At 44.6% G+C, this 14,493-nt stretch overlaps 1 protein-coding gene across 1 annotated transcript; it reads left to right on the forward strand.

Annotated features, from left to right (window-relative positions):
- Positions 1-70: 70 nt before the first annotated feature.
- GPX2 (glutathione peroxidase 2) lies at positions 71-8,124 on the forward strand. The gene is made up of 2 exons (XM_079127173.1): positions 71-4,995; positions 7,441-8,124. The coding sequence occupies exons 1-2, from the start codon at positions 4,774-4,776 to the stop codon at positions 7,789-7,791; spliced, it is 573 nt and encodes a 190-aa protein (XP_078983299.1). The 5' UTR covers positions 71-4,773; the 3' UTR covers positions 7,792-8,124.
- The last annotated feature ends 6,369 nt before the right edge of the window (positions 8,125-14,493 follow it).

Consider the following 14,493-nt stretch of genomic DNA (forward strand, 5'->3'; position numbering starts at 1 on the left):
CCCAAAGCCCTGCCTACCCTTTGCCCATGTGTCCTACTATGTGGCTGCCGGAGCAGCTCTTTCCTTCCCAGCCCTGCCTGAGGGAGTGGACCCAGGCTCATAGGGATGTTCCATCCTCTACTCTGTGGGTGGACCAAAGGCCAAGGGTGCTGCTTCCTCCTCTCCTTGTCCCTGCCCCTTCTTGTACCATGGGCCTGGGAAACTGGGAAAGTGGAATATCAAGGTAGGAAGGAAACACCACCTGGTGGTCCTCAAGCCTGGGGCTGGCCTACCTCTCTCTGCTCCCCCTGCCTGAGCTCTGGCCTTGTTTAGCTGCCCACCTGCCTCTCTGGGAACTGAGTTCAGAGGCAGGTGCTTCAAAGAAGACAAAGTGATGAGGGGTGGCAGGGATAAAAAGTCGCCTCGAGTCTCTACCTCCCATGCAGGGTGTACTCAACTGCTCTTCACATGGGCCCCTGATGGAAAGCTGTGGACCAAGGCCTGAGGGTACCACAGGGGCAAGGAGATCCCTGGGGCCAGAGCACTGCAAGCTAACTGTGCAGTCCAGAAAGAGGAGCACTCGCAAGTGAAGGACTAGCTCCTAGCTGTCAGGGCCAGAGCAAGGGCACGCAGGCCAGGGTCGGCATTTTGTGAAGCAGAGGGGACGTGGTGGCAGCAGGGCCTCACACGTGCTAGGCCAGCACTCTTCCTCTGAGCATGTCCCCAACCCTACCTTCCCTCTCTTGTGGTAGAAGAGAACTTCCCCATACTTCCCGGCAGAGGTGAGAGATGAACCCAGTCTTCAGCAGTCAGGGTTTTCCTGGGTCCCAGAGTTTGTGGGAGAAGGCAATGGTTTCATGGGAAGAGGAAGAAGGCCCTGGGTAGGAATGCTTGGGACTGTTCAGCCTTCGAGTCAAAGAGTTCATCTTGGCCCCTTGCTCCTGTGTAGGCTTGAGGGTGTGCCAATTGCACTGTGGGGAGGGAAAAGGACTTCCGTCTCCAGAGTTCTGTGTTCAGGAATTTTCTTTAACCCCAATAGCCCAAGAGTAGCTTGTTCCCTTTCAAGAGGGAACAAGTCAATTGCCAGCCCTGCTTGGGTTCCTCCTCACCTTTCTGGGGCAAGAGAAGCCCAGGTGAGAGGATCATTCCTAAGCTGTACTACAGCTGGGACTGGAGCCAAAGCAGAGAACTGGGCACCAAGCCCCAAGGACCCAAAAGCAGGGCAGGTACCTGTGAAGGAGAAGAGCCCTATTTCTCACTCCACAAAGGAGGTGGGGATAAAATCACTGGGCATTTTCTCTTGACTTACCAAACCAGGAAATGGCCAGCAGGAAAGGGTGGCTCAGGATTTAGGAATGGGGGACAGGTAGAGTAAATCACTGGCTAATCAATTTGGAGAGCTGGTTCTTTAGGATGAAGCCATGACTGACAGGGCAGCTTCCTTGAGGACTGACCTATGCAGCAGGACACTGGGCATGCGCAGGTTGGTAGTGCCAACCCTGCCTGTCCTTGGGAAGGATGAGAGAAAGGAGAAGTTGTATTAGGCACTGGCTGCAACCTGTGGGCCAGTGTTGTCGCTTCCCCTGCAGATGAGGCAGAGTACCAGCGTCTTTCTCTCCTACCCCCTCAGGAAAGAGGGATTCTATTTTCACCGTACCTTAAGGGTTCTGGAAGGGAGATCGTGGGGCCAGGAGTCTATGGACTGATGAGCCCTCTCCACAGGGTCTACAGCTGGGAGCAGGAGGAGTGCTGGGATTTTAAGATGCAGCTATGCTCAACAGGTATCAGAGACGGCCTCTCGCCCCTAAACTTCAGTCCAGGAGGTGGTCTGGGCTGCCATTGGGCCAGGAGTGTTGAGCAGGCTTTCCTAGCCTGTCTTTTGGTCAGTACCTCTGCCACTTTGTCCTGAGACTCAGCCCAGCCCCTGGCACCACCTGCTCTTGAGCCCCACCATCTCCCTGTGATGGGTGAACTTTGTGTACTGTGTCTAGGGTCCATTATATGAATCGTGAGCAGGGTTCATCTATTTTAAACACAGATGTTTACAAAATAAAGAATATTTCAAACCACAGGTATGGCTACCTGTGTGAGTTCTTGGGAGGAGGATTCACTGGGACCTGGGAGGTGGGGGGAGCACTGGTAGAAGAATCCTCAGAATTCTAAAGCAAGAGCAGGAAAATGATGGTGGAAGTGGAGAACTTCGGCTTCTTTTTTGTGCTTTCCCTATTGCCACCTGCAGGGGAGCTCAAAGCAAAGCCCCCCGGCCTGAAAGAAATAAGATTAAGCACAGTCATTGGGAGGACCGAACATCCATGTCTGAGAGAAGAGGAAGCTAAACGCCCAAGTCGTGTCTGATGGGTCTTTGAGGCCAAGATGGTTCTCAGCTATTCAGTGGGTCAGGAAGAGGTCTTCCCAAAGTATGAGGAGGGACTGAGTAATCTTTCAAATTTGTAAATGGATACCTTAGGGGAGCAGAGGCAGACGTGGAACCTCAGAAATCTAGGTATTTAATACTAATGGGGCTGGCATAGCTTAGTGGTAGAGCACTTGCCTAGCATGTATGAAGCCCTGGGTTCAGTCCTCAGTACTGCCCCCCAAAAAAAGAAAAAAGAATACACATACTTTGGGATATGGATTTGGTGAAGGAGCTAGAGAATGTGTGGGGGTAAAGAGAAAGATGGAGGAAGGAAGGAGTGAGATAGGCCGGGCAATCATCAGTAGTCTTCAGATCTTAACTGTACTTTACAGTTTACAGAACACTGTGATACTTTGCTTCTCTGTCCTGGCAATCACTGTGTGAGAGAGTGAGTGTGGTTATCTTTATCCACACCCAACGGGTAAGGAAACAGTGCTTGGAGAACTTCAAAGATTTTCCGCGGGGGCCCCAAGTAACAGTGGTGGCATTATGGCTAAAGCTGTGTGAATCATACATTTGAAGTACAAGCCCCAAAGTCCTGAGCTCCTGAGAAGCGGGGCTGGTGTGAGTTAGAGTTGGAGGTCGAGGGATTTTAAGAGCATCTCACCAGTCTTGTTCCATGGTGAGAGGTGGGATAACTGGGAGGCTCCTAGGATCCTAGGTTGAGCTGGGGAAAAGGAAAGCCATCACCCGCATGCCATACTCCAGACTCCTATGGCCTGGCCCAAGAGGGCCTGCAAAGGTGCAGCGACAAAGAGATATCTCTGGAGCCCAGGTACTGGGGGAAGCTCTAGGCAGGCAGATAAACATGGCAAGTTAATGTCAGGGTTTCAGTCGCCATCAGTGCCAAGTCCCTCTTACTCAGTGGCTTGGTAGGGACACTTTTGGGCTGCATCCAGGAACTCTACCCAGCCTTAGCAGAGGACGCACTTTGTTCTGCATTTCCTGCCACTCCTGGTGGCAAAAGATTGCAGTTCCACTGAGATCGTGCAAGCTTGCTTTTAGGGAGCAGTCAGATGAGGCATGTGGTTTCCTCACACTTAAACAGCCACGAACAAGCTGCAAGGCAGAAAAGATGGGCACTCCCTGGTGAGCAGTTCCTCCATCTCCTCAACAAATTAGATGCTCAAGACCAGCTGCTCGCAGCCTTGCTTACTTTGTTCTAGTCGGCAGTTCCCAATGGGTGTGTACCCGTGGAAACTCTCCAGGAAAACATCTGCCTTCTTACTGAAATTTCACTCTAAAATCCCAAAGCCAGGGAAAGCCTAATTACCAGTTTCACTGACAGAGAAATCAAAGCATTTTTTAAAGAGTGATTTGTTTGGTTGGGGGGTGCTTGGAAGAATGAAGTGGCTTTAGGGTCTGTTTAGTTTCTGTAGGCTTCCATGGGCTCCCAAGATGCCATGCATCTGTGTGGCTGGTATTGAGGACATCATGGATGGCCTGCCTGGATCAAGAACCACAGCAGTTGTGCCTTGCTGCACTCTTCTGTAGGGAGATGACCAGCACAGCCCCCCGCCCCCACAAGAAGCAACTCTTGGAGACTGAACCTTTGAGAGGGAAGGGGTGCAGTTTCCCCTCCTGTTCTGTGATTCATCCTCATCATTATCCTAGCAACCACTCCATCTTCATGACTGGGGGAGGTGGAGGCAGGCGCTTTAACACGGGAGATAGTGCAATGCAGGGACAAGGGCAGGACAGGGAATACCACTCACTGAAAGACCTCATCTCTTCTGCCTGGTGCAAGTTGAGGCACTGAAAGTCATTATTTCTGGGAAATGACACACTCCTCCCAAGGGTACCTTTGATTCTCTGCTTCTGGAAAGCAATAGCCTAATCAAAATAGAAGAGTAATATGTATATTTCAGTGGTCATCTGAGTCAGGTGGACACATGCCCCAATTCTCTTCCTCATCTTTCGGATCTCAGCAGACTCACCTCTCACTGCACAATTCAGAGACTGGCACTCCGTAAATGCATTCAATAAATGTCTGTGCCAAGTGAAAATAACTTGCTGGGGAAAGTAGGAGTCAATCTTGTATGTCTCCCTCCCTTTTTTCCTCCCTATGCGACCTTTAGGGCTCTGGTTTCCTGCAAGTAGTGAATTATTTACATCTGCTCATAGCTATCAAATTGGTCCCTTCCAGGTTGCCAGCAGGGTGGGGCAGGGAGGAGGCTTTGTTCGGGGACTGTAAGTAGGAGGAGCAACTACCTTGTTCAAACAACGCAGACAGGTGAGTGCCTGCTTTTGCTAAGTCATCCTGAGAAGCAAAGGCCCATTGTGAGATCTTCTGTCCTTCCTAGCTCCTTCCTCCCCACTCCCTGGAGAGATCCTTAAGTGGGTTTACACCATTCGGGGGACTCACTCTGCACTTCACCATGGCCTACATCGCCAAGTCTTTCTATGACCTTAATGCCATCAGCCTGGATGGTGAGAAGGTGGATTTCAACACCTTCCGAGGCAGGGCAGTGCTCATTGAGAACGTGGCCTCCCTCTGAGGCACTACCACCAGGGACTTCACCCAACTCAACGAGCTGCAATGTCGCTTTCCCAGGCGCCTGGTGGTTCTTGGCTTCCCTTGCAACCAATTTGGACATCAGGTGAGGTGTCCCTTGTGTTGTACCCAAGGAACTGGGCTGATACAGCTTGAGTAGGATAAGGGAAGGGGGAAATGACTTGGTGTGTTCGAGTGTCTAGAATTGTGGGGCATGTTCTTCGTCCCAGGTCTTCAGGAGCATGTGAATACCCAGGGGCAGTAGACAAGCTCTGAGACTAAACACTGAGGGTGGGTGTTTATATTTACTCTCTTCCCACTAGAATCCATGAAGGCTGGTACCAGGTCTATTGTTCCGTCCGTTGTGTCCTCAGTGCCTAGGGTACTGAAGATACTCATTAAATATTTGTTGAATGAATGAATGGAGGAAATAGAAGGTCAAGAATCAAACTAGAAGTGGACTCCCTCGAGTTCTGCTCTTTAATGGCTCTATGCCCTTGGGAGAGACACTTGATTTTTGTTTTAGTCTCCTCATGTGTAAATTGGAGATAATACCATTTCGTTCACAGGATTATTATGAGGTTCGTGAGGTAAGATATAAAAAGGTAACTAGAAAAATGTAAAGTATTATGGGAATGTAATCAATTTATTATTTAGATTTATTTAAGTAAGTCAATGGAAAGTGAATATGGAGGAAGGGAAAGATTTGTAGCATGCATGTGTCTCCTCTGGGCATCACACACACCTGGCCCAGAATAACAGATCACGTAGTTATGGATCTTCAGCCTCACACCTCTAGTTATCTTTTAGGGCTTCTTCTATCTCTACTTGTGATTTTAATTGTACTAGCAGGCAGAATGTCACCAAGCGAACTCTCTAATTATAATCTCCTTAGTTCGATTCTCGGTGGCATAAGGGCAAGGTAGAATTAAGGGGGATGTAAGCAGGAAGGCTGAAGGATCGCTGATTGACAAACCAGTCCAACCATTACTGCTCTCACTGTTCCTTCCCTCCCAGTTCACCTTCCAGCCTTTACCAGGCAGGAGAGACAGAATGGGTCAAACCTCTTTAGAGACACCTCTCCTGAGGTACCCCATCATTCCTGTTTATCTAGTCACCTGAGGGACCACAACCTAGGAGCCAGCCAGCCATTTGTGTTAACTAGAAGTCTAATAGACTTCTAACACATTTGTGTTAGACTAGAAGTCTAATAGAGATCAGTGGGCTCATCATGTTATGATGGCCTGGAATTGACCGGACTCTTCAGTTCTAGTAGGTCAGAGGTGGGGACTTTTTCCATGAGGGAGACATCTGACTCAGACTGGGGAGGAAGGGGTGGATTTCATTGGCCTTTTGGAGTTTTCAGTGTGGGGAATGCTGAGTGGGGACAGGGCAGGCGTGGCAGTGGGAAGGGAAAGATAGGTAACAGTTTCTGAGCTAAAGTTTTCATAACTGAGTACTCACTAGTGGAGAGGAGGAGCTTTGGACAGCAGCCTGCAAGTGAAAGAAATAATTACATGTTCACAACCTTTAGCTCTCAAGCATCATTTCCTTTACTCCCCGCACCACACCTATCCTAGAACCCTCAACCCTCTGTCCTCTCTGAGTCATTCCTGACTGTCATTAAGTAGTTCCATTTAGAGTACATTCATTGCTATCTCTAACTTACTCTGCCTAATTCATGGCATCTGAAAACTACATTTTCTTGGTTGGGGTCTTTCTTCAGCAAAGTGTCCTCCTTTTTGCACTTCGGTTCTAGGACAAAGCAGGATGAAAGCTAGACCCTCTAAGTCCCATTCCCCTGGGCCTCACTTCACCTGAAGAGGTGAGCAGGGCAGAGGCAAAGGCTGTACTCAATGTGTAATGAGAAGCCAGGGAGGTGCAACCAGGGCAGGAGGAAGGGAAGGTGGTGGAGTGTGGAGCGTGTGTGTGCATGTGTAGACCAGGGAAGCAGGTAGGTAAGTAGACGGACAGGTTTTGGGCAGTATGACCTGAGCCTCCCTTCCTTTTCTTTCTCTGCCTGGAACTCAAGGTCACCTGAAGATTTAAACAAATACTGCTCAGGATCATTGGAGTCAGAAGCAACAGTTCAAACATGCTAAACGTTTAAGAATAAGAACAGCCAAGTGGGCCAGGGTTGTGGCTCAGTGGTGGAGCACTTGCCTAGCATAGGTGAGGCACTGGCTTGGATTCTCAGCACCGCATACAAATAAATGACTAAAATACAGGTCTATCAACAACTCTATAATACACACACACACACACACACACACACACACACACATACACACACACGTATATATAAAAATCATTAAAAAAAAAAAAAAGAACAGCCAAGTTAGGAACTACAAGGACTTTCAGAAATGCCTAGCACACCATCAAACAATAGCTAGGAGAGGGAAAACACCAAGTCTAGAGAAGGATAAAGCAAATGGACACCCATACAGAGATAAAGGATCCTGGGAAGGGATTGTAGGAGGGCGAAAGATTCACATGCTGTGGAACCTTCATTTCCCTTCCCCCTTTCCTTCCTGTCTCTTTCTTCCCCCAGGAGAATTGTCAGAATGAGGAGATCCTGAATAGTCTCAAGTATGTCCGCCCCGGGGGTGGATACCAGCCCACCTTTACTCTTGTCCAAAAGTGTGAGGTGAATGGGCAGAATGAGCATCCTGTCTTCGCCTACCTGAAGGACAAGCTCCCCTACCCTTACGATGACCCATTTTCCCTCATGACGGATCCCAAGTTCATCATATGGAGTCCAGTGCGCCGCTCAGATGTGTCCTGGAACTTCGAGAAGTTCCTCATAGGGCCAGAGGGGGAGCCCTTCCGACGCTACAGCCGCACCTTCCCTACCATCAACATCGAGCCGGACATCAAGCGCCTCCTCAAAGTTGCCATATAGACGTGAGCTGCTCAGCACATGGATCTCCTGCTCTGTCCAGTCCCTCAGTGTCCTTCCTAGGATTCAGCGTGCCCTCGGGAGCCACTGCTGGACCGAAGCTTTCCCTCAGCCTCACCCCCTTCATTGAAGAGCCTGCCTCTCCCATCTGCCTCTTTCCTTTTCCTCTCTCAACCCTCTGGGGACCAACTTGGGGCTCAAATACTGGGCAGCAGGCTCTGCGCCTTCACAGAATGAGGGTACCTTCCTAAACCCTTCTGGGTGGTGTCTGAGAAGTGTGAAGGACCCAGAGCCATCCTGCCAGATGAGTCTAATAAAGGTCAGATGTGGAAACAACCAGGCTCTTTGTGTTTTCTTCCTGGACAGAAGGCAGAGGGGTGGCACAAACTGCAGGTGGGACAGGGGAGTTGATAGCATGCAAAGGTGTGGTAGGGGGAGGCTCTGATCAAAGGTTAGAAACCTTGATTACTGTCCAGACAGCAGGCTGTGGTCAAGGTCTGCAGTGGCAGGAAATGTAAATTGTATTATTTTATGACTCTTCAAAACTGGGGGGAAAAAAGGAGTAAAGGGGCTGGGGAGATAGCTCAGTTGGTAGAGTGCTTGCCTTGTAAGCACAGGGCCCTGGGTTCAATCCCCAGCACCCCAATAAAAAAAAAAAAAAAAAAAACCAAGAAAGAAAAAGAAAAAAGTAGTAGAGCACTTTATCTTTTCCCTGATTAACTTGTTGAATGTTTTCAATCTTTAGCTAGAATGACTCTCCAATCCTTTAAAAATTCACATTTACTCTTGCTCTTCTCAAATTCATATATTCACAAATTCAAGCACAAGATAAACAAATAGACATAAATCATCAGGTTGGCTTCCTCCTCCAAGAGAGTAGGGATATGAGAGGGCAGGCCTCCCCGAGAAGAGAGAGTTTACAACCTGTCAACACGACTGGTGCTCTCTGTGCCGAAAGTACCAACACCACAAAGACCAGATTCTATCATGTTCTGGAAAAGACAACCCGCCGAGAGGCCACTGTTCCATCACTATGCCTAACAAAACTCATCCTGGGACCTTCTCATTTCGACTTTCCCTTCTTTGACCACTAGATGGAACATTTTACTTCTCTTCACTGAAGCTCTAAAGGGCTAGTTCTACAAACTAGATACCCTGCTTGAGATCCCAACGTTGAGTAGGATGTATTTTTCCCCATGAGCATTTCCCAAGTACATGCATCATCTGAGAAGCAAACATGGAGTGGAGGTTAAGAATCCACACTGTCCGACCTTCAACGAAAGCTGTCATCAGTGGTGCTGTATTTCAAACAGGTAACCTGAGCATTATAGTGGGAATTCCCTGGCATCCTTTTGCAGGGCCTTCTGCTAAATTAAGATTGACCTCAACTTGACTCTTCTAAAAACTTGAACCTTTCAGATTCCTTCTCCTAAAGCCAACCACTGGTGGGAGCGAGTCACTGATTTTAGAGCAGTAACTGCAGAGACAAGTGGCTTCCCTGATGAACGTGAGAATTCACGTTGGGTGCTAGTATGATTGCTCATCATCCTGATAGCGCTACAATTTGTTACATTCAAAACCAGCCAGCTATCCCAGATGTTGGCATTATGCCACAGGTATTTTAGGGTCTGATATGCCAGTATGGTGTGTTGGTTTTTTTCCATGAGGCTCCGGTTTAAAAAATTATTTAAGGATTCCCAAGGGAATGGGAAGCTTGATGTCTCTGTAATTTTGCAGAGAGTGTCAAAGGGGCCACAATGCCAGAAAGAAGGCTCCTCATGTGGGCAGAGAAAATGCTGTGCTTCAGACAAGATCTGACCAGTTTGGCTCCAGAGGAAACAGGAGTGGAGAAGGGGTGGAGCCTGATTTAAAAGGCCCTTCAGCTTTATTGAAGTTTTCCTTGTGTTGATAAAACCACAAAAAAGCGTTCCTTTCTTTTATTTCTCATTTCATTTGTCACCCTTTCCTCCTCAGAAGCAGCAGTATGGGAAATGGTCATGAGGCAAAGCTTTAATGTAATCACCCACTTTCCTGGATAAACAAAATCTTTTAATCAAATTTCCCTGGGGGTGCTCAGAAGTAGAGAGAAGTCTCATTAGCAGGCTCTGCCAGAAGTGGGGAGATAATGCTGCTCAATTTAGAGGAATGACAGAATTGCTTCTCTAAGGGCTCTTACAAAAAATATAGCTAGGAAGAAGAGATTTGAGGGGGTCAAGGTTTAGAGACTGAAATTGATGACTATTTTCATGACTTATGTTCCCACAGTTACACCTTCTTAGTTAGAAATACTGAGCCAAACTCTAGAACTTTATTATAATGACCATCCCAACCATCATCCAAACTACCATTTATTGCATATTTAATATGTTCACACACTGTGCTAAGTATTTTATATACATATGTGTATTTATTATCATACAGATCCCATATCCCACGAGGAATTTTTATTTCTATTCAGAGAGAAAGTAGTTGGGCAAGAGACCTGTGAAAGACAAAGGGTTAGTAAACAGCTGAACTGAAAGTTAAAGCCAGTTCAGTCTAACTCCAAAGCATCTACTCTTAACTACAACAGTGCTTCTTTTAGCTTAGATTTTCCTTCATAAAGGCCACACACAGCTGTCCAAACCCAGCACTGCACAACATCAAAATGTTTCCACTTACATTATATCATTTGATTTTAAAGCTGAAAGCGGTTTAATTGTTTCCATTTTTCTACTGAAGAAAGTGAGGTTCAGACAGGATAACTGGTACAATGTCTCACCATTAGCAAGTGGCAAAGTCTATTCCAGACCCGGTTCTTTTGATTTCCTTTCTACCTAACCATCTCACAATGGAGACATATACTACAGCAAGAAACATACACTTTAGTATTAAAAGCCTCAAATTCAGACAGGTAACTTCCTTGCTCACAAAATAAGAGAATGAAACTGAAAGGATTTTTGATACACTCAAAGAAATGTGAACATACACTTCTTCGGGATAAATTACAAGTAACAGAATATACCTGATTGTACCCAAGCTAGGTCATATATCAATTAATCAGTACTGGGAGATGCTAAGACCATTTGAGAAAGACAGAGCTAGCTAAAACAATACAACAACAACAAAAAGAGGCTGAGCTTAACTTCAACAATCTTATTAGCAAGAAGCTAGATAAGTACATGATAAAGCAAGAATGAGGACCAGCCCAGGTTTCCAATGACACTCACAGGTGATTTCTTTTCCTTCTTAAATCTCAGGAAGGGAAGTAAAGAGGACTAATGCTTTTGCCTGGTTTCTTTATTTGACCAAGGAAAAATAAGAATTCAATGGAACTGGATTCAAGAGGTCTTTATTCCATTTGACCCACAGAAGGATTGTGGAAGATGATAAACACAGTATCACAAACCCAGCATCATGTTGGTTAAATAATAATCAAATACATGAATAGGGTCTTACATTTGAAATTTTTGTAATGTATAGTTCAAAACAAAGAAATATTCTGCAATAGATAAGGATATCAGCAAGGGCATATGAGATCATACTCTTGGGCTTCAAATGACAAAGTTGGAAGCATTAGCAAATTCCAAGAAAGGACAATTCTGGAATATAGAAGCTATAATGGGTCTAGGGCTGCTATTTAAAGTAATGAATGCATTACTTTATTTAAAGTAATAAATGCAATAAAGCATTTTCTCTGCTTTTTGGATTCATTTCACCAAACGATTTCCTCAGCAGGTCAGATATAGATTTGCAGCAAAATGGAAAACATTTTCCAGGAATAAAACAACCAATCCCTAAGGAGCAGCTGACTTAACTTTTCTGTGTAATAAATCTTTATCTGACATGCCAAAATTCCTTGGAGTGCTGTCACTGATATTCTTAACCTTTTCCTAACCTTGACAGACCCTTGTACCTCATGTTTACCAAACATCACTGCTGGAAGGGAGTCACTATGGTAGCTGTGTGACTTTGAGCAAGTTACTTCACTTCTTTGTGTCTTAGTTTTTTTCTGGCTCTAAAGTTGGAATAAGGATGGTACTTATGGTGTTGTTAATGAGGATTAAATAAGTATACTTTAAATGGCCAGTGGCACAGAGGAAGTACTCACTGAACCTCAGCTATTATTATTACTATGCTGTTATATAATAAAGCTTTTCCCTGTATCAACAAAGAACAATTTGCTCGCTTTTTTTTTCCGTATGAGCAAAGCTAGCTCAGAATTTTCAAATCTCTTATATGTGAAGAGGAATCCATTTTGTATCTAAAGCTGGACACCTTAAGTTCTGATTTTGGAATGAGAATAATTACCTGAAGCCACCATGTTCTATGCTGTACTTTATATACTTTCCTAAGTATTAATTCATTTGGATCTCCTAATAATGCAAAAGGAGTACATCACATTTTATTATCCCAGTGTTATAGGAGTGGGACAATGAAATCCAAAGCAATGCTATGTTAATGATTATGTTGATACCAGAGAGACCTAACTGCTTGAGTTTATGACCTCCTATAGTTGCTCTTTCCTTTCATTTTAATGAACACAATAACTTTATTTTATTTATTTATTTTTATGTGGTATTGAGGATAGAACCCCAAGTGCCTCACACGTGCTAGGCAAGCACTCTACCACTGACCACAGCCCCAGCTCCATAGTTGTTCTTTCAACTATGCAAAATAAGACATTCTAAGATCCCTTTGGGGCAACTATGCAGATTTTGCCCTTTTCAACAAAATGTCCTTCTTTTCTGATGTAGGATCCCCTTTAGGACATATTACATTTATTTGTCATGTCTTGTTAGTCCCTTCTTGTCTGTGATTATTTCTCAGACTTTTGTGTTTTCAATGACCTTGACAGTTTCAAGGAGTACTGGCCAAGTACTTTGCAGAACGCCCTTCAATTGGGATTTGTGTGATGTCTTGCTCATGATTAGACTAGGACAATGGGTTTTGGGAGGAAGACCACAGAAGTAAAGTGCCATTCTTCTATCATATCAAGAGTACATGATAGACTGACTAGGATCTCTAGTGGACAGTAGGCTGAGGCAGGGGAACTTGAGGATTCAGGATTTGGTCAAACAACTTCATTTTGTGAATTTAGAATGCAAAAGAAAAATTAATAGACCGATATAGAAGAAAATGAAGAGAAACAGTCAAATACCACCTTCAGTTTCTCATCCCCTGAGAAGTCAAGATTCTGTCTCTAAATCAATTCAATCAAATACTGCAAGAAGTCAAAGTGGTTGGAGCTGCCCTCGATTCCACTGTTATATCTGGCCCATATTATTCAAAGAATTTTCTTATGACAGATGGGAAAAATACTCTGCCTTGTGTATTTTATGATATTGTATTTTTAAAAGCATTCTTTGCAAAGCCTATGCCAACAAAACAAAAATGCAGGTTATAATTTCATTGCAATAGAAATTCCATTTTTTTTAGTACTTTAAACATTTTGCTTTCAGTTCAGGTGGCAAAGTTGTTTATTTAAAACTAACCTAGAGAGACTCCTGTGTGCCAAGCACCACACTGGGTGCAAAGGAAATAATATCAAATATAAGTGGTAAATGGCTCCTTCTCTCAGAGAATTTCTAATCTCAAATAGAGAGATACATAAATGTTATACTGTGGTATGATAGAGGTATAAGCAGGGTGCTACACATGTAGACAAAAAGGGTGGGCCAGATCAGAGAAAGACTTTCAAAGGAGATCATCACCTATATTATCTTAGATATTTAAGAACCCATCAGAGTCAACTAAGCCAAAGGTTGGTAGGGCGAGAGGCAGGGAAGATGCATTTTAAGGTGAGGGGGCAGCATATGCAAAGACATGAAGCTAAGAGAAAGTTTGACTTGTTCAGGGAACTGCAAGCACATATAATTACCACAGTGTGGAGTTAGTAAGTGAAGGGGTGGGAGTTACGGATTCTGAAGTTAAGGCAGGAGTGGCCTGGGATATAAGCAAGAGGCTTGTTGACAAAGAATGCTAGAGACCCCAAAGAAGGCTGGAGACCTTATAAGACCTACATGTTTAGTAAAAGGGCTTGACTATAATTCTGAAATTGGCCTCAATTCTGAAATCACACTCGGATTCCAATGTTTAGTATACGTTACCATTTACCAGCCTTATGACATAAGTAAACTGCTTAAAACTATCTGAGTTTCAGGTTTTTAAAAATTTGAATGTAGGGAGATGAATTCCTACTTTGAAAGGTTGTTGTGGAGATAAAAAGAGAAAACAAATGCACAGTGCCTGCCACACAGTAGGTGATCAAGAAATGGTAACTGTTGGGCTGAGATTGTGGCTCAGTAGTAGAACACTAGCCTAGCATGTGTGAAGTACTGGCTTTGATCCTCAGCACCACATTAAAAATATACATATATCTAAAATAAAGATATTGTGTCCATCTACAACTAAAAATTTTTTAAAAAGAAATAGTAATTGTCATGTTAATTATTTTAATATCTTGAGTGTTTTCAGTTTGTTTTTTAAAACTTTGTTATTGAAGTATAACATACAGAAAAGTGCACAAATCATAACTGAAGAGTTCTATGAAGTATCAAGTGAACACTTCCCATGTTAAGTAAAATGTTATCATCTCTGAAGCCCTATTGTACCTCTTCCCATTCACTGCCTTGTACCTAAAAGTAATTACTATCCTGACTTTTCATGTCAAATTAATTATGCCTGCTTTTAAACTTCATATAAATAGTATCATATGGTATATCT

Source organism: Sciurus vulgaris (assembly GCF_902686455.1).
Source record: "Sciurus vulgaris genome assembly, chromosome: 2".
Classification (NCBI taxonomy): domain Eukaryota; kingdom Metazoa; phylum Chordata; class Mammalia; order Rodentia; family Sciuridae; genus Sciurus; species Sciurus vulgaris.